A 27,298-nucleotide genomic window follows, 5' to 3' on the forward strand; every position below is an offset into this window, starting at 1 on the left:
TGTATAGGTCACACCCATATATGTATATTTCACATCCTAGCAATATTGAAAGCTTTGGGAGCCTGTGGCTGAGGCTTTAACTTGAGAGCCTTCTATCAAATTAGTTATCCAAGGAACCGCTAATATCTTAAGTTAAGGACTAGGAAATGTTGGTCTGGACCACTGGTACTCAAACTTACTAATCTCAGGACACCTTTACATGCTTAAATTATTGAGGACCCCCAAGGAGCTTTTGATTATGACAAATTACATCTGCCATTATTTTCCCTATTAGAAATTAAAACAAAAACTTAAAAAAACATATTAACTCAGACTTCTACTTAAAGCAGAGTGAAAACAACAGGAGCCAAATTTACCCTCTCACTTGAAACAACAAAAACCACAAGTTACATTAAAAAAAAAAAAAAAAGGTTTTTTAGGCACTGGACAACAGGCAACAAAGAACAGTTATGGGGAAAATGAGATCAGTCTTGGGATTAGCAAAGCTAACTGCTTTGGGAGTTTCCAGGCTGTAGCTTACGTGCAAAGAGGGAGAACACAGGCAAGGCTGGAAGGCATTCTGAGTTGACTCAGCTGGGTCCAGAGGGATAAAGGCAACAGAGTTCAAGAGACTGGAGAGAGCTGCACAGAAAACCCCACAAACATGCAAACTACAACCCCCCCCCCACCCCCGTCCCTTTGCAAGTCTTCAGCTGAGTGCTGATAGTGCGTGCATATAACTATCCAAGACCAGACAAAAAACCAACACAAAGATTGAGAACAAAGTCTGGTGCTCAGATGGAGCTGGGAACAGTGCCTGTTTACTCGCACTGGTGAGATGGGAAAACACGACTCATGGGGCTTTAGAGGGAGCACACAGGTCTTGCTTGCCCCAACAATGGGGAATTATTAACCCAAACTATAACACTGCTCTGGTCCTGTCTAACAAATCTTGCTTAGCAATAAAACCTGAAAGGATGGAAGCTTCTAAAGAACTCCATCCCAGAAAAAATTCTGCACTTTTTGTAGGAATACAAAAGAATCCACACCCACTTCACAGTATCTGGCAGCCAATCAAAAATTACTAGTCATGCTGAGAAGCAGGAAAATATGATCCATAATAATAAAAGATCAAAAGCAGCCCAAGCTGACCTATATGTGAAAACTGGCAGGTAAGGATATTAAAAGTTAATTGTAAGTATACTCCATATCTTCAAAAAAGTAGAGATACAGAAGATATAAAAAATGGTCTAAATCAAACACTGTAGGTGAAAACTAGGTCCAAGATGAAAAATACACTGAATGGTATTGACAACAGACTAAACCATATATGTGAAAAAAATTTAAGTGAACTTCAAGACATAAAAATGATCCAAGTAAACACGGGAAAGGAATTTAAAAGATGAACTCATAGTGGGCTGTAGGGCAATCTCAACTGGCCTAATATATGTGTAACTGGAGTTTCCTGAAGGGGGGGGCAGGGTGGAGAAAAAATATTTGAAGACAATGACTGATAAATTTCCAAACTTGATGAAAAACTATAAGTCTACAGATCCAAGCAGTACCAGCAGCAATGAGGCTTTCTGATGCTTTGTAAGGAAACAGTCCCTCCTGAGTACTCGAAACACTGCTGCCTACTAAGAAGTATTTTTTAATCCAAATAAATGTCTAATCAATATTCTTGTAAAATTTCTCTGAGCAAAAAATTCATACTCAGAGGCAAAAAGTTTTCTAAAAGGCACATCTGGTTCCTAGAGTCTGTGACCTAGCTGACCTAGATCAAGGAACATTTTGAATATTCTACTTGAGTTACAGACTTTTCTATTTTATACACCACATAAATATATTTAATAAATAACTCTTAAACCTACAACTTTATGGAACTGAAGATTTACTTTTTGACAAAAAGCTAAGACTAACTGTCCTGATATGTATCATTTGTTTCCAGTTATTTCTATAAACTCTTAGAACCAGATATCCTTATCATAGTACAATCTACCAAACTGGAAAGGGCTGGGGGAGCCAGACAAGTCAACAATGAGGAGGAGGAAAGCACCTGCCATGAAAACTGATGACTTGCTGTAGAATTTGTTTCATTTTTACACTAGTTCAAAATATTGTTACTTGAGTTCTATACAGCTCTGGATGCATCACTTTAAATATCATAAAATAATTATGAAATGAGTATCAGTCCAATCTGAAAATATTTAATACCACTGGGTTCTCAAACCATAAACAATCCTGTGAACAGGCAGGAAAGAGGTCCTTCAAAAACTTTGCTTTTTAAATTCCCCACTGAAGCTGTCATGCACAGCTGAAGCAACCGAGATCAATGCTCGCTAGGTTTCCTTTTCCAAAATTTTACTGGTGTCTTTAGACAATACTTACATTTAAAACTTGGAGATTCATACAACCCCTGAGCAATTCTATGCATTCTATGGAATGCAAAATTCTTAAAAATTTATTCCTTTTATTTAAAAAGTATTAATCACATACATGTACATACACACGGAATTGGACATTTTGAAAGAATGCTACCACCACATTTTACTTTTGCTAATTTCTAGTCCTGCCGCTTGTCTGTTGACCCAAATATAAATACACAGAATAACCTTTTTATATCACAGGTACTACTATCAGTGTTTCATCAATTTCTTGAAGTGAACTGAGCAAAATAAACAAGCACACACTTAAGAGTCAATATTTATTCTGATTAATATTTTACAAAATTTTGACAGATTTAATTTATGTAAGGAGAGCTAATTTATTAAACACTTTACAGGTTTTTCTTTCCACAGAGTAACACGGTAAGTAGCAAAATAATACTTGGCACAGTTATAAATAAAATACGAAATAAAAATACCCATAGCTTAAGTATAATGATGCTGTTTTATGCCTATTAATATTTCAAATAAATTCCTGGGAACAACAAAAAATATGAAGAAAAAAAAGGAAGTAATTTATGTTCAGGGCTGAGAAATAAGTTCCTATTTGCTAACAGTATCCCATTAAGCTGATATGAACTATCCCCCAAAGGGTCACCTTCATACACAACTTCAGAACTGGGTTAAGCTGGTTCCACACATAAGACTTACAAAATAAGTAAACAGACGGTACAGTACACTGCTGCATAGTTGGCTCTCCACCATCTGACCATCTCTTAAGTTTTAAGATTTCACCAGTACTGTGAGATGGTTAGTACTAAAGCATTAACATTGCTAGTATGTTCCATGTACTTATAGATCTATAGTATTTTTTCTGTTTAACTGAAAGACATCTCTTTTGCACCGAAAAGAATATTGTACCACAAAGAAAGAACATGGTAACAACACTCTTATCCAAACTCTGAGAATACGACCATTGTATTCAACTGTTAATAAAAATGTATTCAATAAAAATTACAACTGAGTCTTTATGTGAAGTGGCTCAAAATACAAAAAATTAAAACAAATTCTAGCCTTTTATAAATAACTTCAAATTTAAAAATTATCTAAAATTTCCCCCAATTAGTAGTCAAAACTAGCAGAGACATTTGTAAAGTTAACCAATTTTTTACATTCTATGACAAAATGGCACAATGCTATTGCCACCCCACACCCATCTTTTCCCTTTTCAAAAATAAAGTACATATGCCAATTTTCTAATATTAAAACACTCAAATACACTAAAGGTAATCTTTCTGATGTGTGACTTATGGTCAAAGAAACTACTATATAAAAATGGTACTTGGAAATACTGAACATCAACTATATACAATTTTCACTGCTCCTCTTACTAAGGCAAGGGGCGGGTATACCACTAGATTGCTGAAATACCTGTAATCTGCATTTTACAGAGAATACTAATTTTACCAAGCATCAGACATGCAGTGAACTTGCAGGGTATAATGCCTATTAACAGCAATATTGAACATCACTAGAAGCTCATTAGTTATCTCCCTTTTCTTTTTGGTTGGATAAAATGAAATGAGCAGCTTTAAATACACTAACACATAGAGACACAAAGAGAAAACTATTTGATAAATTATTTATATACAGATACACAATCTTTACACTGGTCTAGGATCTGTCAGCAGTCTGACCACCCTTTTCCCACCCTCCCCCGAGCCCATTCCCTCTCACAGGTTTGCCACAGGTTGCTCGAACCACAGTTTGCTACAGCACTTAAGAGGACTAAACCAAGTCTCACTCTGTAAACAATATTTATGGAAGCAGTGACTAGTAGTTCACTGTGAGAGTATGGAAATGCTGCAACAAAAATTGATCAGTGCATCACATTAAACAATAAGAAAACCTTTCTGAAATTGTTTCAGACAGCTTAACAAATTTTAAAACATTCGGTATTGGTAAAATTGAAATAATCTTGAGGATTAAATTCTTTGATAGGTCAGTTTTTAAAAACCAGAATATACCATTAGCTTTTCTTTTATTCACATGTGCTGTATGTACAGAGATCATGCTCCATCTTTAGCTAAACTCCATTATTTTGTCTACAATTTATTTTGCAGCTCAGAATTCTAGAAGTATATCCATTTATCTCTATTACTGAGAATTTTGCATTAACTTATTTGTTCTGCCTTGAAATTACCTCAACTCTTAAAAACTGGACTGTTTGCACATCAAATTAAATTCTAATTTATGCTTTACTGGATAGTATGTGCTAGTATACATTCTATGAGGTGTATCATGCACTTAGTAGGGCTTTTAAGTTTGAACAAAATAACATGACTTACTATACTCATGCAAGTGCTTTATTATCAGACCATAAAACCTCAGAGCAAGGTTACTACAAATTATTTCACTGAACTAGAAATATTATCAGCATTGCAACAGCTGATGGCAATAAAATATTATTAGCACATATTTTTGTGAACATTATTTTCTTGTGCCCTTGAAGACGTAATACAGCAGATCCCTAATAAAACCACATGATTTTTATCACAGTATTTACATGTACATTCTAAAATGTACATAATACTAGCCTGAATCAATTTAAGACAACTCTCCTGGAATTAAATGCAACAGTAATAGCAGATTGCATCATAAAATTTAGCTGTATACCACAAATTTAGTTTTAGCTAGAATCAAACATTTCTGATCAGTATACCATGTCTGTCAACAGAATAAGTTCATTCTTTATTCATGAAGAATGTTATGAGAACAAAACCAAAAAGTTGAGTATGTTGTGAATTCCCACATTAAGAACCATTAAAATTCCTTTTACGATCTTTATTCTTCCCAGAAGTGGCAGTGTGCTCTGTCCATGTTTACTTTTGTTAATAAAAGTGTTGAAAAAAAGACTAAAATTCACTGTTAGCCCTACATATAGCATGCTATTGTTCAAAAAATGTGGATTCGAGTGTGAGAGAGACACGGACAGACACAATTTTCAGGCACCACTCAGCAATATGCTTCATAGGATAAAGATGTTGCTACACGAGCTGGTACCCAGATCCTGATATTTGGTCATATTCTATCGTATACTGCCTGGTCCAGTCCACGATAACAGGACGAAAGAGGCCACAGCATCGAAATTCAAAGAAGTCTATAATATTCCTTACACATCCATGGCTAAAACACCCCCCAAACAAAAGGAAAAAGGAAAAGTCTATTAGTATAATAATTTAATATATGAGTTTAATATAATTTTGGTGTTTAAGGTATTTTTTTCTGAACTTAAAAACTTAGGTTACTTGCCAGAAAGAACCTGTTTATAACTCTATAAAATATACATGCATTCATGTTTCTTCACAGCTCTGCCAACAATAATTTTTCTTCTCTCTTTTGGTAATTTAATTGGGTGACACAATGATATTTTAAAGCTATTCAATTCTGCATTTCTTTCATTACTGTGTCATATGTAATTTTTGATAAAACCTTTCCTTGACGGGTGGCTCTTTGGCAAGGAGACAAACTATATCCAAAATTGAGAAAGTAAAACACAAAATAATTATAAATAGCATGTAGCTGGCAATGTATCTAAAAGTAACAATTTAAGAAAAAAATATGTCAAGAATAAATTCAGGGAATTTTAGGACTTCAAGAACACTTCTGGAAAAGCTGTCACTGTTTTACATTTTATACAATAACTGTGCCTATGGGAGAATTCTCAAAATTACCCAACTGACTCCTTTATTTTTGCTTTTATTTAAAGGTCTGTATGCTTTCCAGAAGCATGGAATAATTAATAGCATTACAAAAGCTTGAAGGTTGTAGGCACGTTAGCAGCTTCAGTAAAACTCAAGTTTTAAATATTTCATATAATTAGGAAACTACTACTTCTCAGCATCAAACTGAATGTAAGATTAAATATATATATATATTTTGAAGGGGTGGGGGGGGTGGGAGGTCAGGGTACCAGGTGGTGGGTACTATAGAGTACACGGATTGCATGGAGCACTGGGTGTGGTACAAAAATAATGAATACTGTTATGCTGAAAATAAATTAAAAATAAATTTAAAAAAATATATATATATAGAAATATATATGAATGAATATATATGAATCTCTTTGATAAATGGTTTTGGGAAAACTGGACAGCCAAGTGCAAAAAAATGAAACCGAACCACTATTCCACACCACACACAAAAACTGAAACTGGATTCAAGGCCTGAATGTAACATTCAAAACCAGAGCTGCTAGAAGAAAACATGTCGTAGGCTTCCCGACATGGGTGCTGGCAGTGAAATTTTTAATAAGTCACCAAAAGCAAAGGCAACAAATGCAAAAGAAACAACAAGTGAGACTGTATTAAAATAGCCTCTGTATAGCAAAAGAAACCATCAACAAAATGAAAAGGCAACCTACTGAATGGTAAAAAATTCATGCAGATCATATATCCAATAAGAGGATCAATATCCAAAATACATAAAAAACTCATACAACTCAAAAAAATTCAATTAAAAAATGGGCAGAAGATCTGAATAGACATTTTTTCAAAGATACATAAAGGATACATAAAAAGATGCTCAATATCACTAATCTTCAAGGAAATGCAAATCAAACTCACAATGAGATAGTACCTCATACCTCTTAGAATGAATATTACTAAAAAGACAAAAAATAACAGGTGTTGGTGAGGATGTGAAGAAAAGGGAACCCTTGTGCACTACTGGTAGGAGGGTAAATTGGTGCAGCCACTAGGAAAACAGTATGAAGTACTCAAAAAAAAAAAAAAAATGGTACTACCATATTATCCAGCAATTCCAATTGTGAATATTTATCAAAAAACAAAACAACAACAACAAAAAAACCCTCAAAAAACAAAAAATGGAACAAACAGAAAAATCCACTCTAACTTGAAAAGACACATGCACTGCCATGTTCACTGCAGCACCATTTACAACAGCTAGGACATGGAAATGACCTAAAGACAAAAACCATATAATCTCATTTATATATGGAATCTAAACAAACAAACATAACCAAACTCACTGATACAGAGAATAGATTGGTCGTTGCCAGAGGCTGAGAGTGGGGTGTGGGCGAAATGGGTGATGGGAGTCAAAAAGTACAAACTTATAAAATTTATACTTATAAAATTTAAACTTATAAAATTTATCCCCATGACTTCATGGGGATACAATGAACAGCACTGTGACTATTTTTTTTAATTCTATTTTTTCAGTGTGCATTTTGACTGTTATTAACACTACTCTGTTGCATACTTGAAAGTTGCCAAGACACATCTAAAAAATTCTCATCATAAGGAAAAAAATTCTGTGACGATGTTTGGTGACAAATGTTAATCGGACTTATTGTGTGGATCATTATGCAATACACAAACATCAAATCATTATGTTGTACATCTAAAATTAATATAATGTTATATGTTGATTATACCTCAATTTAAAAAGGAAACATAAGTAAAACTGGGTATATAGAAATTTTTTTGTCATGAAGAGGGCAAATTAAATAACTCAAACTGAAAAGCTGCTTCCCGAGTCTAAAAAATTTCCCTAAACATGAATTTCAGTTATGATTAAAATATTATTAAAATATGATTTTAAAATCATATTTCAATTCTGTGTATACATTTATCAATGAAAATTTATAGAAACTTACAGCAATATTAAAGCTGTATGCTAATGTATAATATGTTTATACTAAATGTTAGTAGTTCAATAGGTTTTGGATTGTGCAACTAAGAAAAAGAATGACACAAATTTATATAGTTAATGTCATGAATTTTAAAGTAATAGTAAACTAACCAATGCTATATCTGGCAGGAATCTTAGAATTCAGTAGGATTTATAAGCTATTTTACACATTGCTAAGCACAAGAAATATTCCGTTTCATATCCTATTGACTTAAAGATGTATTTCTCTTTGATGTATTCACTAGATACTTGCTAAGTTATTTGCCAAAAGAAAATATTAAATTTATAAACATGTACGTACTTGAATGGGCTTTCAATAGATGTTGTTGTGACTTTAAAGTGCTTGTATCTTCTGGCATTCATCCTTTCATTTGTAGTAATACCTAAACATGATATCTAGAGGTAAGAGAAAGCAAACTATTAACTCTCTTTGATATAAATTAAGTATTAATGTAAAATAAGTTAATTCTCAAGAAGACTAGGATAGAGAGAAAAATGAAGTTTGTTTTTGCTTTTCCAATGGGAGATCATCAAGCTAGTTTACATATCACTTTGACTCTTGTGAGAAGTAGCCAGTTAAACAAGAAAAATATTAAAAAAAAAAACAGGTTATCTGGTATTGTGTTTGGGGAGAGATGGACACTATATGTACACAGACCACCTCTCCATCGGCCCCTTAAAAATTGAGCTTTTAGAAAAATCCTTAAATAAGAAAAGGTTCTTGAATAAACACTGGTATTTATAGGTAATAAAACGTTCCTAATAAACACAAAACTAATGGCATCATCGATCTAATCTCACACCTATATTCAACTGAATATATCTGAATCACGAACAATAGAAATAAGTTCTGTCAAAAGTAGCACTGAAAAGTCAGGGGCGCCCAGGTGGCTCAATCTGTTAACCATCTGCCTTCAGGTCAGGTCATGATCTCAGGATCCTGGGATGGTGCCCTGCTTTGAGCTTCCTGCAGCAGGAAGCCCGCTTCTTTGCTAATCCCTCTCCCTTTATAGCTCCCCACTGCTTGTTCTGTCAAATAAATAAAATCCTTAAAATAAAAAAAGAAAATTCATAATGTAAGAACAGAAGAAGAAGGAAAGAAGGAAGGAAAGAGGGCAGTAGAAAGGAAAAAAAAAAAAGGAAAAGAAAGAATAAAGGAAGAGTAAGGAAAGTAAATTGAAAATTTTAAACCTTGAAAAGTAGAAGTGGTTAAAAAGAGAATGCATTATTATCTTTTGTAACAGGGAATGAAGTGTTAATTAAGTGTTAATGAAGAACCAACCATGTACATGCACATACCTGGTACATCTGACACATGAGTAACACAGCCACCCACATGAAATGAAAAACACTGTTCAGAAACATCCAAAACATCCAAGGTGAACATGTAGCAATTTGAGTAATATATGTCCAAAATCCGTCCTTGGTGTAACTGGTCTCACAGTGGAGTCCCCAGTCTAAAATGAGAACAGAAGTTTCACGTTTACTCAGTAATCATCCAACCACTTCACAAAGGCATCTGCAGTTGGCACCACTTAGAAACCATGATCCAAATGTCTACATTTAATGGATGACTTTGAATGCAAATTTTTGTACTCCTAAATACCCCATAATTAGTAAAAAAATTAGTATATAATTAGTAAAAAAAAAAAAAACACACACACAGCAAAGACAGAAATGGAAAAAGCACCATCCAATCTAAAAAAAAAAATACTACTGTACTTGAACAATACACAGTTTTTAGTTGTTTGGTACTGCACACATACAATAGTTAACATTACACCTTTCTACAGAGATGATATGTATATAAGTGAAATTGGGGGGGGGGCATATAGCACAAGAAGACCAACTGGATGAAGGAGGACTTTTTCCAAAACAGAAATCTCTTCTTTTAGAGCTGCTGCCATTAAAAAAACTACTGTTGTTAGCAGGACCATGTTCTCCTCAGGTCTGTTGGGCCAGAAACTAAGTCAAGTCCTTTGACCAAATCTTTTTCTCTATTAATGTATATGTGAGGAAGTAGACTGTTATTAGGGGAATAACAGACACTATTCTTAATATGACTAGGAAATCATCCTTCTACAACTTATTTTTAAGCCAGGATCTAATACATATTTATATGCTAAGTACACCAAGTCCTGAAGCATAGTAACTAATACCTTCATTTAAACTCTTCTCAAATCACATTCTCAATGTAATAAAAACCTATCATTACCCCTATACCCATATGATCAAGTGAATGACCACTTATTCCTAAAAAAGTATCTTCTAGGGGTGCCTGGGTGGCTTAGTCGTTAAGTATCTGCCTTCAGCTCAGGTCACGAGCCCAGGGTCCTGAGATCAAGCCCTGCATAGGACTCCCTGCTCATTGGGAAGCCTGCTTCTCCCTCTGCCTGCTGCTCCCCCTGCTTGTGCTAACTCTCTCTGTCTCTCTGTCAAATAAATAGAATCTTAAAAAAAAAAAAATTATCTTCTAACCCCTTTTAATATTCTCTAATAGGCAATAGTTACACCTTACTTTTTGAAATATTTCTAGTTCTGCGTGAAGTTAACTGCATTTTCCCAGCGGTTTGGTACTAAAGAGCACCTAGCAAAGTCACAAAAATCTTTAAGTTACTAGAGTAAAGCAAGCACGTGATGTAAAAATGTGGGCGTCTTTTACCCAGAAGCATTTCAAAGACTATTAAACCAACATGTTTTTCAAAGGACACATATATTAAAACAGCTGATTATTCTGTTGCTTATACTGTATGTTAAATACATTTATAGTTCCACATCTGTTCTTCTCTTTATGGTTCATTGTAGTAAGGCGCCCCAAACCATAATTTTTAGTTAAAAGATTTGTCATTATCATATATTGTTAATATAGTAAGCAAAAGTATACAAACATTTGATTTCAGAAAGTAAAAAGCTACCTGTACTCACAAGAAATACAACCATAAATCATCCAGCAGATCATAAAAAGCAAGAAGAAGAGGTAGCCCATAAAGTATCTATGGTTGCCTGCACCTAAAGAACAACAGAGAAGCAATTTTTTCAGCTAAGAAAAAACAACTGGAAATGTACCTTTTGGGGATGGCGGTAAAGGAATGCCATGAATGATACGATCTGGACAATAACTACATACATTATTTATTTTACAAAATGTTCTTCAGGAAAATAAGTATTTTAATAAAAGTCTTAAAATAAAGGCACCCAGGTGGCTCAGTTGGTTAAGCATCAAGCATCTGGCTTCAGCTCAGGTCATGACCCAGTCTGAAATCCAGTCTCAATCAGGTTCAGCCCCCTGCTCAGCAGGGGGGGGGGGGCGGCACTACCTCTCCCTCTTCCCCGCTACTTGTACACTCTCTCACTCTTGCTCTCTCTCAATTTAAAAATATTTTTTAAAATAAAGCTTAAAATAAGAATGTTCATAACTACAAAGATGTGATGACAATAATGACGATGATTCTGAAGTCAAGAGCCCCAATGAACCAAATGAACTACAATTTTGAGTTTTACCCTACTGTTTGCTTTGTAAGGTTTAAAATAACCAAATTTATCTTATTTTTATAAACTTTATAATCCAATTTTTAAAAAATTTCTTCTCAACAATCACGCCACCTTTGCAATGTTTCCCTGCTTCACCTCATAAAAATCCAGGGCCATCTCTTAGACCACTTAGTTCACTTCCTCACACACCATTCCTGAACACTAAGGTATATAGAGTTTTTATCTGTCATTCCTCTCTGCTTCTGTACACAAGAGCCTTCCAAATATTTCTACTGCTGTAACTTTCTCCAGTTTAACTAAAAAGCAATACTATCTGCATCCTTATCGATTTCACTATTATCCAATAAAGAAAATAAGAAAGAATAGGCACCAGAAAGAATTGATAAATATCAATCTTTTCCAGAGACTGGTTTTATAGCTTTTGCCCCCCTCTTTCTCACAACTGAGTTGCTGTTTGTCAATCAGAAGATTAACTGGGGGGCACAGGGGAGCACGTCTATAATAAGAGTGTAGGAGTGAAGTTTCTACCATCTACTTTAATGCTGTACTTCATAAGTTACCTACAATAACTTAAATGAACAATGCACTCAGGAATTATTAATAAAACTTACCTACACAGTTACCCACCCACGGGCAATGATGATCAAATTTTGCTATGCAGCGGTTGCACACACCACAATGTTTGGACCTCACTGGTTTCCGTATCTGTTAATAAGCATTTTAAAAGATTATGAAAGGCATTACACTGAAGAAAGGAAAGCTGAGCATTTATTTTCTCAAAATGCAATTATGAAGAAAACAAAACTGTATTTCCAAAGGCAAAAAACAAAAACCACTTCCGTATTGTTTAACGAGATGTCAAGTGCAACAACAAAGATAAAAAGGATAAGGCCACCGTGGAATGTAAGAATGGGGTAGAACCATCACTTTATAAAAATAATTAAGGATCTAAGACCAATTTGCTGTTGCGATGAATGATACTATATTTAATTCACATCCCTCAAGTTTCTGAATAATAAAAACATCACTCTCCAGGCTTCTAAATAAAAGCTATTGTGTTAACGGTCATGACACTGGTTCTTATTTAACAAAATTAAACTGTTCCTTAGTAAAAGGAAGGCCAAATTAGAAACGAATAAAAGAAGCTTTTAAAATGCAAAATCATTAATAACATGTCTTCCCAAAGTTAACAAATCTAACCAAAACCAGTAAGTGTACACACATCTTTCTCTTTCAGTGGCTCCTGAGATCTCAGATAAAGGTACAACATCTCCTCTGCTCAACTCCATGACCCATCTAAGAAAGTACACCATGCTTACCAAGCTTAGGTAGTCCCTATTACTTCAAAAACATAAAATACATTCATTATTCAGCTCCTGACAGGCAATAAAGAATTCATGGTTATGATGCCTTATTGTTTTCGGTGAAATGTCTCACTCTGTATTACTCCGAATCAGCCAAATGAATAAAGAGCTCATTAGAACTCATTAGTGATCTTTGAAGGGCTGCTAGTCCTAAAACTGAGTACATGACAAGAGCTAGTTATTAAACCACGCCAGAAACAAAATTTATAATATCCTTCACTGGTCTTTCAATAAAAGCACTGCCATTTCTCCACCAGTTTGTATGAGGTTATGTATCATTCTGAGGCACTAAGAAAAAGCATCGGTTGACTATGCAGTCCTTACATGTACTAAAATGATCTGTGGACTCTTTAAAGAAAAGGCTCACTTATTCTTCACCACAGATATGAAACTACATCTATTTAGGAGAAAGAAGAAGGATGTATTAAACAAATTTTATCTCCGTTTCCAACACGCAGCTACATTTCCCCTTTGGGCAATACTTGCCAATGAATTCTAAACAAAGACGGACACGAGACTCCTGAACATGACAGGCTTCTCGTTCACTTACAGAGTAATTCATTTTTAGGAAATTCTGATTTACATGAGGCTTCTTGGGAACTTGTCTATTTATCAAAGGGAAGGATATTCATATAATGACAAACACCTCTGCCAATCTGAATTATTTTATAATAGGATATGCTCTTTTCTTTACACCTCCAAATCACCTATCCAGAAGTATCTGGCTTATAATAATATAATAAAACATTCATGCTAGAATGATACAAATAACCTTGTTCTTGCCCTCTGATACTTATTTAACAATGAAACTATACTGAGTGACTCTATAAAGAGTTTGCCACATGGCAAACATCAGCAATGCATACTTGGCTTTGTGGAATGGAATATGTCCCAAGAACACCAGAATATAAAAATGTTCTGAACATTAAGGTGCTAATCCTGTAAACTAGCCACTGTAAAGCACAGAAACAAAACCGTTTTTAAAGAATGCTTGAAAATACAAAAGAATCCAGTCAACACCTTAAAGTTGCTACCAAAAGTAAAGCAGTATACATTTTGAATATTCAAAATTGTAACTGTTTGGTCAAGGAATGTTAGGTGGAACAACTTAAACAATCTGTAGAGTCAGAGCTCCATTTCAAATAATTTCCATAATCCCAAATGTTTCCATAATCCCAAACTAAGTCAATTCTCTTGTTATTTACGTGTCAAGACATTAGTTCAGTGACAGTATATAACTTAAAGGTATAAAAGGATTGAGTTTCAGGTATGATTTAGGGATTGGGAAAACATGATTTAACTACTGTGGCAAAGTTGTTATTTTTCTCAAGAACTAATTATAAAAATTAACAAAATAATTAAGACACAAAACTATTATTCTATAGAAATTTGAGATCTATAATAATATAGTGTATTACTATACCTGATTCCATAAGTAAATGCTGTTTAATTTCATTTATATCTTTCTTTATGACCTCGTTGAAGATGACAACTTTTAATATCAATGACAAAATAATGCTCAAAGTTCCATAAATCCCCCAAGACAAAGATATAACTATTCAAACGGAACTATCTTAGAAGCCACGCTGTCTTATCTAACAGATTTTCCCACTGTGACTTCTAAATATAAGAATAAATGTTTTCTTAAAATATCTAGGAAAACAGTATTAGGGAAGCATAATAAACCTCTGATTTTTAAAAATTTTATTAATTAATTTTTTCTTTGCTGAGTTACATTAAGAAAGAAAAAGAGATTAAGGAGGAATACAAATGAATGGTACCCCAAATTAGAAGTACAGTCAAGGTTTACCATTAGGGGGAACAAGCACATTGGGAAGAGACATTTTTTTACCATCTTTCTCCTTACACTATGGTCTAAAAGGAATGTCACAGCAGGGACAGAGGCGACATGAAATGCACTCTACAGAACAAACTATTCTCCTTGTTCCCCACCCCTTCTATGCTATGCTGCTGCTATGAGAAGAAGAGAGAAAGAGTAAAGAAAAAAATACTACCAAACAGGTACTGCAGAATATACTGAGGTCCAGACTTCCTGTCTCTGCAAGTTCAACTATTGTCTGTGAATTAAAAATATATATATTTTATTCAAAACTGAACAATGTTCACCAACTACAGTGCCATCAATATGAATCAATAAACATGATGTTCTCATTTTTATTTAACCAATGTTTTCTGCTCAAAATAAAATCTTTTATTAATTTACTTCTGCTATTTCAATATAATATGAATATAGAAATTTTCTTTCTTGGGTCTATGGAAAATGCAACTCTGAACTTAGGGGAATACTCCTCTGAGAATAAAACTAAGCCACCTACCCTAAGAAATGTTCTGTTTATGTTTTGAAGACTAAGACATGAAAATAAACTTAAGTTCAGTAAAGAACTGAATCTTCAGAACTGGATTATGTAGGACTAAGAAAACCTTACCGAACCCATTAGCAGTAATGTCTGAAGAATACTGTAAATATAAGGGTAGCAATCCCTATGTAGGCTAGAAAAGGGGGGATTAGACCCTAAGAACCTATTACCGTTTTAGTCTACTGTGGACAGTAATAACTCATCAGTATTTGTTTTGTTTTTGGTGACTGGATAAAATAGCTCTTAACATAGTTTAACTGCCTCCAATCTAATTTAATTCTCTACTTACACAACATCTTTGTATAGTAAATTTGGTTTTCTAAAGTTCCTGGGCTTTAGATGAGGGGTGCCTTGAATTTTATATATATACATACCCACACACATATATTTGTTGTTAAACACACATGTAAATATATATATTATTGAAACACAGTATCTGAAATATCACCAGTTTACTGATCCTCCAGTTACACAGTCATTTAATAAACATTTACTGAATTCATACTATTTGCTGAGGGTTTTCAGAGATGTTTAAAATGCTGTAGTCATCCCTCAAAGCAATCATAACTCTTATAAAGGAGAGAAACATGGAATTTAAAAATGTCATGAAAGTGTGAGGACAGGCATTCAGGAGTACCAAGGGTGAGCAACAACTACGTATAATCTCAATTTGGTTTGAAACTTCATGTTCTAAAAGATAGTTTCTTTCTTTGTATGCTAATATCTGGTATAAATCTGATAATTTGGCAATTAAATACATGTGACTAGTTAGATTCTATCTTGCTACCTTTTTCTTTTGTTCTTCTGTAGCTTTAATAATCCCTGGGTCTGATTTCCAAGATTTTCCAAAATTGTAGAAAAGTGCAACACTATTGGCAAGGAATGGAAGATGGATAAATAAAAAGTTGAGATGTGTCTGAAGTTAAGGAATCTAAAGAAGCAATGATAAATGAGTCACTATCATAGGTAAACTTATAATCTGTAAAATTTTACCACATACACACACACACACACACACACACACACACAGAACACCTACCAAGAAAAAAATACAAGCTGATTTATTTATTATTATATCAAAATATATCTCTAAATTATATTCATAACTGAATATAAAAATAAAAATGTGATTTCTTTATAAACTTTAAACCATGTAGAATAAGCTTCCTGACACTTAAAAAGTCAGTAACACATTAAAAATTCAGTAATTACATTATTTTTAAATGATCATTATTTCTTCTCATCAAAAATGAAGGGATTTCTCATGTTCAAAGTTATAACATATTACTTTATATGCATTAAAGTCTTTATATATCTACCACTTAAGATATCACACCCAGTTATTTAAAAGACTGCTTTTAAATTCTCTTTATTGCCTTTTTTGAACACATTCAAACGGACCCTAATTTTAGAAAAGTATTCATAAACTTGCTTTAAACAGAAAGTTTCTATGTTTACATTTTTCCTAATTTCACCTAATGAAAATATAAGAAAGGTACTAGGCTTTATAAATATAAATGAGTAATCAAAAATTACTTAACTCTAAGAAAAATAATGTTGCTAGAGCAACACACTTCTGAGGCACAAAATATCTGAAATACTCAAATACTATTTTCAAGATTTTATGCAGGTACAAGTATCAACAGCTAAAAATCTCTTGAGAATAAAGCTGGGTAAATGTACATGCAAAGAATATGGATCCTGGAATTTTTCAGGAGCAGGACCTTTATACACTGTAAGTTTTAAAAGGTGCTAACATGAAAATAGCTCAGGTTCTTAAAGCCTGGATTAAATTTGCAAGGGGGCTAACTTGCAGCTCAAGAGAGGACTACAGATTTAAAAGAGATGGGATATTCAAGAATTAAATATCAGATGAACTTACGGAATTTCTTTGCATGATCTTTAAAAGTAAAGAGATTAGATCTTTAAATGATAGTTTGAACTTAGCTTTAGTAATAAGTCACACCATTTAATTTTTAAATTTACATACAAAAATTTACAAACGCTCCACAAATGGCATGGTTGTTTTTATAAAGGTTTAAAACAACCCTTTTTTCCCCTATAAAATCAGAAAACACTAAAAAGTACAAAGGCAAAATCAATACCTCCACAACCTGGGACAATTCCTTTTATACTTGGTAGTCTGCATTTTTAATAATTGAGATTATAGTGTTTTTATGAACATCAGTAAAGCAAGTAACACCTATTAATCAACTAAATGGTTTCTAATCTGCGTAAAAACTCTTTTCCCATGTTACAGATGACAAACCTGAGACAGAGGTTGACTAAATAGTCCAAAGTTGCAGAGTAAATTAAAGGTGGAGCTGGTATTAAAAATCCAGGCTCTTTTTACCTGTGCTATTTGGCCTCTCCAAACGCACTCAGCAGAAGATACTCGGTCCTTAGATATCAGAACAATATCTTTGGGTAGAACATACTTAAGGCTTGATTTTTATAAGGTCAGATTATTTCCAGAAAGATACACCAATTTAAAATCCCACTAACATCACATACTGCTTGATTACTATATTTCCATCAGCTTTGAGCAAAGAAAAGAGTTGTCAATTTTAAAAGCAAAATAAACCTTATTTTATTGTCTTAATTTGTATTTGTTTTTGTATTTCAATAGTCCTCCAATTAAATAAAGAAGTATGTCATCAATGTTTTCATTTAGATGTTTATGGAATCTTTTTTCACACTTAACTCTTTCATCTACTTGGATGTTATTTTGATGCCTGCTGTGAACTGTAGCTCTGACTTACTGTAATAGCCAACAAAATAAAACAAAAACAGTAAACCAAATGAATCAACTGCAAAATACCAGCAACAACTTCAGAAAGGGGACTAGCCACACCATACCATAAAGTTCAACTGGAGATCAACAAAAGACAGCTCTGGTAAGGCAAGCTGCCTGGGGTAGCTCTTAATCCCACCTCCACTTGTATAAGTAACATAGAAAATGCAGATGAGAAGATAAAGTCAGAATTCTCATCAGTCCCACCTGGCCCTCTGCTGTGGACTGAATTTTGTCCCACCCCCAAGACCCCCCCCACCCAAATTCATATGAAACTCTAACCTCTAATGTGACTATTTCTGGAAATAGGGTCTTTAGGAGATAATTAAGGTTAAATGAGGTCATAAGGGTAGGGCCCTAATCCAACAGGACTGTGGCTGTATAAGATTTAAGAGGAAGAAAGAAATCTCTCTCTCTTCAGGCTGTGTGAGACACAGGGAGGAGGTGGCAGTTTGTAGGCCAGGAAAAGAATCCTCACCTAAACATAATCATGCTGGCATCCTTATCGAGAACTGTAAGAAAATCAATTTCTTTGTTTGCGCTAACCAGTCTATGTTACTTTGTAACAGCAAAGATCTAAACATCAAATTATTCTGCAACTTAAATAGAATTTTTATCAAAATTGCATTAGGCTTTCCACAGAACTTAAAAAAACTGATTCTAAAGAATCTAAACAAAAGAACAAAGTGCAAAAAAGCTAAAATATTCCTGAGAAACAAAAATCTGGAAAACTTGGCCTACCAGATATCATAATTTAAGACTAAAGCTTTAGTGGGAAGGTGGGGTAGGGGGAGGATGGAAGAAATAGGAGAAGGGGATCAAGAGTACACTTATCATGATGAGCATTGTGTAATATATAGAATTATTGAATCATATTGTACGCCTCCAACTGATACAACATTGTATGTTATCTATACTGTGAGGAAGGAAGTTAGGAAATTAAGAAGTTAGGAAGGAAGGAAAGGAGAAAGCTATAGTAAGAACAGTACTGACACAAGCAAAGAGATCAATATACTGAATAGAGTACAGGAAAACTGATAAAATACCAAGGTTGATATTACAACTGAGTGAGGAAGGGTATATTGGAGCAATGAGTTCCCTAATAAGCAAAAAGACAAACACACACACACCCTCATATCATTCAGTATACACAGTAGTCAAATACACATGAATTAAGAAATAAATTAGATATCTTTAATGACTTCAGAAACACCTGCGGATGCACACACACTCACACAAACAGCGATACTGCCAGAATTCACAGAAAGTAGTGACTGGATACCTGAAGATAGACACTAAAAAGCTTAGAGAATATTTTAAGAAAACTAGAGAAGATACACACAAAAAACTGAAGAAGTCCTAACAGTAAACTGCAGGAAAAAACACTTAAGAAGAAAATGTCTAAGAGAAGATGGTGAAAATGTTAATTTAGCAATGTCTTCATTTTTATATGTAATCATCCCAGCTTCCATCTTCAGTTTAAGCTTATTTAACTTAAAACCTGACTGAAAACTAATTTGTTTTTAGACATAAAATTTCTAATAGCCTATCATCAATATTTTTTCACTTACTACTTCCTAAGTACAAGCCCACATCAAGTCTTAGATAAGCATTTTAATGGCTATTTTATCCCATACTACACAAAGCTAATTGATAACTATTCCCCATTCAGAATGGATACTTATGTTGTTTCCATTTTTTTCCCTATTATAAATAGTACTACGGCAAACAGTCTTGTAAATAAATTTTAGATCTTCTCTCTGATGATTTACTTATGAATAAGTGTATTTTTTTAAACTTTCTAATTTTACCTTATTTTACATTAATTGAAAAGTTCAATCCTTTAAAAATCTTAAATCTGCTAGTTTGATAAATCTGGGGCATTTTAAGTAATAATCTTTTTTATATTTGTATATTATTCTTTCTCCTAAAGATAATTTCCTAAAGTTTTCCCCTAAAGAAACTTAGCAAAAATCCTTAAAACTACAAGAGTTGCCCAACACAACTTACACTTCTACATCCATCAAATCTTAATTTTAATGATATCATATGTACATACTCTTTGACAACCTATTCCTTTAAATTTTTGAGATACACAGGCCTGGGCTACTTTGCAGTATTTTGTAGTACAAAGCTGCACAATTCTGCTTTGCATAACATTGATCTGATTCATATTTGCAGTCTTGATTCGCCACTGCAACCTTAGATTTCGGATCACTGCCTTTTGTGTAAGGTCTTTTGTGTAAGGTTAGCCTTTCAGTGATTAAACTTAAGTCCAAATGAATTGCATCCATCACATTTTATTAAATTTAGCATTTCTGATAAAGCCTATTTTACTCAATGCCTATATATATTTTTTTCATTTTTTCCAAATCTCTCAATTTTAAAAATATCTAAGAACTGACATAGGAAGTAGCAACCCAGCATTAGCATAATGACATTCTCAGTTTTTATTTAGATTACTGGCAAGTATTCTAAATTACTTTAACCTTCAAATTTACTTTTAATATCACCTATTATAAATATGCCCAAATTAGTTTTCCATTATAAATCTGATTAAATGTCTTTTTAAAGCTCTTTCTACATGTTGCTTTTCAGGAAGTTTTAAAAACTTAAAATTATGTTCAGAGTATAAAATAAGACAACTGAAGATACACTGTTATCAGGTCAAAAAGCTGGGTAAGAATCTTGATAATTACCTATCTATGTGAATTTGGGCAAGACATAACAACTTCTCTGAACCTCAATGTTTCCATCAGTTAGAAAACAGGATTAGGGGGCGCCTGGGTGGCTCAGTGGGTTAAGCCGCTGCCTTTGGCTCAGGTCATGATCTTGGGGTCCTGGGATCGAGTCCCGCGTCAGGCTCTCTGCTCAGCAGGGAGCCTGCTTCCTCCTCTCTCTCTCTCTCTGCCTGCCTCTCTGCCTATTTGTGATCTCTCTCTGTCAAATAAATAATAAAATCTTTAAAAAAAAAAAAAAAGAAAACAGGATTAGGATTAATGTGGTTTGTTTTCCTAATGGCAAAACTGCTTGGGAATTAAGTCAATCAATAGATCTGAAACAACTATAAAACCAAAAAACACTGAATAAATGTAAGGTTTATATGAGATGACAATTATTTAATGAACAGTAGAAAAGACTAAGAACTTACTTGTTAGGACAAATAATTTAGATCAATATAAAATTCATTACACTACAAAACAAACTGGGTATCCTATTATGGGAAACTAAAATAAAATTTATACAGTTGATTCTCATGCCTACTTGCTAAAATTTATTTGTAACTCCAAAATCAATACTCATGGTGCTTTTACAGTCATACACAATTATATGCAAAGTGGCAAAAAATATGAGTCACCCTATGTACACAGTGCCGGTTGAGCTGAACGAGGCAATAGTCTGCCTACTTGTTCCAGCTCTCGTACTGTAAACAAGTTATCTTTTCACGGTCGATTCTGTGCCACACTTTTTCCCTATTAGTGCTTTTTGTTGGCTATTCTGTTATTTAAAATGGCCTCCTACTCTAGTGCTGACGTGTTATCTAATGTTTTCCTAAACACAAGAGGGCTGTGATGCGCCTTACACAGATAATAGGTGTGTTAGATACACTTTGTTTCAGGCATGGGTTATAATGCAGCTGGCTGTGAGTTCAATGTTAATCAATTAGTGATAAATATTAAACTTGATATTTATACAGAAACACATATAAAACCAAGGTTATGTACTGATGGCTGACAAAAACATTGTGCCCAGAGATTTGCCATTTATTTTTACCCTAGGAGCAACAGGTTTAGTATTTGCTGATTCAGTGTTTGCAGCAACTTCAGAGAACATAATTAGTGCACATAATGAAAATTGACTGTAACTCTATTTTTCACAACTGGTCTAATCAGTTTTAATTACATATGAGGAAAGTGGCAGAATCAACAGCAAAGAGGCTGAAGGTCAACAAGATAGATACTCGCTGAGAAGAGCTGCCATTTTTAAATCCATTATCTTAATCATTATCTTGTATCATGAACCTTATGACTCTTTCCTAACATCCTTTGTGCTTCCATTATAAATTATTCTGGGCTCTTTCTGTTCCCTTCTTATATAGGTTTCCTGAGCACTTATCTCTGCCCTCAAAGTTTAATACTGAAAAACAGGAAAAACAAACAAAAAAAAACAGCTCTAAAATCACATAGGGCATGGAGATCTGGTTCTTTTATAACATAGAGAAGCATGAACTTTTTTTTTTTTAATAATGAGAATTTACGTTATTTGTGATTTCATTCCACATTCCATGAGCAGCACACACATATACAAACATTCAAATAAAAGAAATCATAAATGTCACTTAAAACCTATGTGTACACAATGATCCAGTCATGCTTATTTAACATTTTTTACATGTCAGGTATGTCCTAAGTTTTATTACATTCATCTCAAGAAGTCTATGAGACAGTACTATGATAATCCCTCCTTTATAGACAAGTATAAAAACCTGATATTCTCATACTATAATTTTTATTTGAAAAATTAAATACATGCAATTTGTTCAGTGCATCTAAAAAATGAACTTTATGCCAATCTATTCTAAAGGTAGAATTATTCAAATAAGGTAAGTTAAATTGACTTGATTGGACTGACCTTCCTTTCAAAATCTACCTCTTACATTCTCAACTCCCTAGCTTTGGAAACTTGCATAGCTATTTTATTCTATCTCCAAATAAGGAAGAAAAAAAGGAAAAAACTCAAGTCAGACTATATAAAATGCTCTGGCATAAAGTTTTCATTATTTGTAATTTACTAATTTTTCTGCTTTTCTCCCCACTTATATGCATAATTAAGAGCAGATTATGAGAAGAGCAACAGTCTAAAATTATTTTGAGATGTGAATCTGACTTTTCTCATGATATAAAATTTACTGTCCAATTTAGGAAACAAAATGAGAAAATATGTCTGGAATACTAATGTCATTTCAGAGGTCAGTGCTTTTTGTAAATTTAAAATAGATGAGGTAACAAAAATAAGCACACCCGTTTTACCTAACTAAATGTTCCAATGAGACCATTCTAATGTTTAATAAATCCTTGAAGAACAATTTTTATGTCAAAGCTTAGTACAAGGCAGAATTAGCTTGTGAAAACTGCCACATGGAAATATTTCAAAAGATACTTATGCTAAGGAAATATTTTTTAAGCACTATACTTTCTTGAAAATAATCATTTAACACTATAAAAATGTAAGAATGACAAGGCACAATTCTATGCCTCATCTCAAAATAAGCATTTTTATTTTTTAATACTTTGTTTTCATTTAAAACAAAACAAGACAATAAAAAGAACACAATGGTATAAAATGCAAGACTGTGAAGTAAAACTAGGTATTAATTAAAGTTATTCAGAACAGTCATAAGTCAACAAAAAAGGCATTCCATTTAAAAACCTATTTTATGTTTTTTATGGTAATGTTTTGAAAAGTGATTTATTAACAGACATTTGTGAAACATGTGCCTTTATTTTAATAAAACAGACTGTCTTACTGATTGAGCTTTTTCTACATAAAAATGTCAAAAGTTGACCTTGGTCCTATTTCTTCGATATATACACATGCATACCACATGATTACAATTTCAACTTATTACTTTTTTAAAGCATACTACATTGAAATAATCAGCAAACATTTGAAGATACAGTACTGCGTGCCTTTCATGATGCAAAAGAGAAAATTAACTGCTACCAACCACAAAATTTAAAAAGTTTAATATTTAGAGAAAACAGTTTGATACTGAAACATGAAAATCACAGTTTAGTAAAAAAAAGGTTTCGAATAGGTGTTGTTGAGTAAGATTGAAACAGACTAGCCCGTGTTTCCTTTTCCTTTTTGCCTTCCTTTTTTTTTTTTTTTTAAAGTTTGTGTTTCTATCCCAGCCTTACCAGAGACTAGCTGTATAGATCTGGGCAAGGATAACAGCTTAACCTATTTAAGCCTAAATTTTCTCATCTATAAAATATGAGGATAAAAATATTAACATATAGGGGCACCTGAGTGGCTCAGTGGGTTAAAGCCTTTGCCTTTGGCTCAGGTCATGATCCCAGGGTCCTGGGATGGAGCCCCACATCGGGCTCTCTGCTCAGCAGGGAGCCTGCTTCCTCCTCTCTCTCTGCCTGCCTCTCTGTCTACTTGTGATCTCTGTCTGTCAAATAAACAAATAAAATCTTAAAAAAAAATTAACATATAGAATGTGTATTAAATACAGAGTATTTAAGAAAATGCCCTTTAAACACTCAATAAATAATAGCTATTATTATTACTGATGTAGTCATTGAAAGCAGCTTTCAAAAGTGATCTCTAAAATATGAAACATTTGAAAACAATATTTACTTTGGTTCACACTTATTATTTTCCTAGAAATACTGTTTACTGCAGCAAATCATTAGTTGCTCAGTCCTAATGTTAAATTGTTATAACACATTCATTTAAATAACAAAAATTGCTTTAGATACGACCTTTATAACCAAAGGATATCATTCCAAAACCAGAAGAACCATGTTACATACATCCAGAATTTGGTTGCCAAATATATTCCAAGGGGCAATGCACTATGCATTGAATGATCAAAAAAGGATCTGCAAAATACAAGTTTTTAAAAAATTTGAGCTCATATTTTCTTGTAAAATTGAGTAATAATTTAAATGAAAATTATACCCATTCCACGTAGTTTAATGGCTTCCTCTGGTTTAATCAAAACCCAGAAATCCAGGATGCTTAAATATCAAGAGCATTTTTCATGGCAATCAATAATAAATAAGTACACAGCTGAATCAGTCAGCAAGATTCTGAAGCTCCTAATTTGCCAAGAAATAGAATTATAGTTCTGTGTATTTTTCATCCTCAGAATTTCAGTCTATTCTTATTCTCTTAAATTAATAATTCACTTTAGTAATATTTAGTAATTATCATTTGGCATATTCTTCACCAAAGACAAATAATTTTGACAAACGAGTACAAAGTAGTCCTCCAGTTTTTATGTTTCATTATTTTTCCTTACCTATACACTCTTGTTAAGCTTTTAGTACAGCTTTTCAAATAGAATGAACTGGTCAGTGTAATGGAATTGAAGGTCATTATGTACAGAATTTAGACTGGGGGGAAAATGTATATTAATGAATTATATTAAACATAAGCAGGATCAACTATCCATGTAGGCTAAGCAGGAAGTCTTCCTACTTATGGGATCCCTTGGCGCTCCTAGAAACACTAAACTAGAATTAAGCCTCTTCCTGACAGTTTAACACGTTAGTGTATTACCAGCCATTCTCATCTCTGTGTGATTTTCAGAACTCCTTTTTTTTTGAAATTCAGGTGAAAACAAAGTACTAAAGAAACAGAGGTACATAGAAAGTTCTAGATCATAGACAACTGCCTAGGTTTGCTGAATGGGCAACTTAAAGGAATGAGATCTAAGGATAGGAAGAAAGGGAAAGATCACAATGTTCTAAAGAAAAATGAGGGAGGAAAAAACACAAAGGCTGAGTCTCACTGCATATGCTTTGACTCTCTCTACCTTAGTACTAAAATCAAACCTCCTTCTTGCATATTGCTTATGACCAAAGAAAATATAATTCCTATGGAAAGGTAAGCTCAAGCATTATAATTACCTAGAAATATACAGGATGTACATTACAGTTAAAGTTGAATGAGCTTAAGTCTACTTCTACTGAAATGTTTTAAAATTGTATTTTAGCCTTAAAAATTATATGTTAAACTTTGAACAATGAAAGTACTTATAGAATTTCAACATTTCCACTTGTTTCCTATAGTTAAGGGTCTCTCATGGTTTATCTCCCTCTCTTGATTTCTGCCTATTCAGTTTTCCCTCCCTTCCCCTATCATCCTCTCTGCTGTTTCTTACATTCCACATATAAGTGAAACCATATGATACAGTCTTTCTCTGATTGACCTGGGGCTGCAGGAGGGGAGTTGGGGGTGGGGATGAGGTAACTGGGTGATGGGCATTAAGGAGGACACGTGATGTGATGAGTACTGGGCGTTACATGGAACTGATGAATTATTGAACTCTACATCTGAAAATAATGATATGTTGGCAAAATGAATTTCAATTTAAAAAGATAAAAGAAAAAAAAAGAATTTCAACATTAAAAAATTTGAGATTTCAAGTATGTCTGCCAAAATTCTTTAACATTAAATTAAAATGAAACATATTACATAAAGGCAGTGTTCTAAATATACAAAACATTAATTTTACATAGCAGGGTCCAAATTATATCCTCTCAGGCAGAGTTAAAAATAGAGTTAAAAACAACATACTTACTTTGAAAGAAATTGTACTGTAGCCCAAACGCCACCATACATTAGCCCTTTAATGAGCCAAGAATCAATATTTAGGTCTGCTATAAACCCAACCAGCCAAATAACTAGGAATGGAGTTCCTAGCATTACTTTCTGCCGAAATTCCTGTACAAAAAAAATGAAAAACAAAAAACAAAAACCAGAAAGTTTGCATGTTTCAAGTAATCTAAATGTGAACCATTGTTATCTTTGTGTAAACATGCCAAAAGAGAGTGCAATTTATTCATTCAAATATACCTACTACGCACAGCTACTATTCAAGGTGCTAGCTCAGTCTTCTATAGACAGGCATTAAACAGACAATTTAAAAGTACTTAAGTAAAATTGTGGAAAATGAGAATATAAGTTATAGGAGTGGATGTAGATATTAAGATACAGAAGACAGCAGTACCACCTGTCAACACGTGGATAAACTAGAAAATAGTTCATGATGATGATACCCCACTAACAAGGCCACTGATCACTAGAGAGAGAACCAGAATGACTTGATGTTTTAAGAGCTATATTAGGTTAAGAAACCTGAGAATCCTCAGTCTGAAGAAGATACTTTGAATGATATATACAAACAGTACAAAACAAACAGTTTTAGCGTTAAAACCTTAAAATGAGATAGACAATAAAATCAAGTAATATACAGGGTCCCAGAGCCCAGAGAATGAAGATTATGAGCCCCTAAACACATATTAAAGCATAGTGCTTAATACTCTGGAGGTACTTCTGCTGCATTTTTGTACTGACCAGTTGTTACTAAGTCTATTTCTAAGTACAAGACCTATCTATATCTACTTCCTTATAACATCCATCAAAATTATATCTTCAGGGACGCCTGGGTGG

At 33.5% G+C, this 27,298-nt stretch overlaps 1 protein-coding gene across 1 annotated transcript in view; it reads right to left on the reverse strand.

Annotated features, from left to right (window-relative positions):
* Positions 1–2,669: 2,669 nt before the first annotated feature.
* Positions 2,670–27,298, reverse strand: part of ZDHHC17 (zinc finger DHHC-type palmitoyltransferase 17) — an 87,873-nt gene continuing 63,244 nt past the window's right edge. Inside the window, exons 9-17 of the mRNA XM_059402416.1 lie at positions 26,427–26,569; positions 24,618–24,720; positions 16,100–16,222; positions 14,950–15,012; positions 12,182–12,275; positions 11,004–11,087; positions 9,378–9,535; positions 8,380–8,474; positions 2,670–5,549 (exon numbers count right to left, since the gene is read on the reverse strand). Coding sequence (XP_059258399.1) covers positions 5,411–5,549; positions 8,380–8,474; positions 9,378–9,535; positions 11,004–11,087; positions 12,182–12,275; positions 14,950–15,012; positions 16,100–16,222; positions 24,618–24,720; positions 26,427–26,569 — 1,002 coding nt within the window. The 3' untranslated portion in view covers positions 2,670–5,410. The remainder of the gene's footprint in view (positions 5,550–8,379; positions 8,475–9,377; positions 9,536–11,003; positions 11,088–12,181; positions 12,276–14,949; positions 15,013–16,099; positions 16,223–24,617; positions 24,721–26,426; positions 26,570–27,298) is intronic.

Source organism: Mustela nigripes, chromosome 6 (genome assembly GCF_022355385.1).
Source record: "Mustela nigripes isolate SB6536 chromosome 6, MUSNIG.SB6536, whole genome shotgun sequence".
Classification (NCBI taxonomy): Eukaryota; Metazoa; Chordata; class Mammalia; order Carnivora; family Mustelidae; genus Mustela; species Mustela nigripes.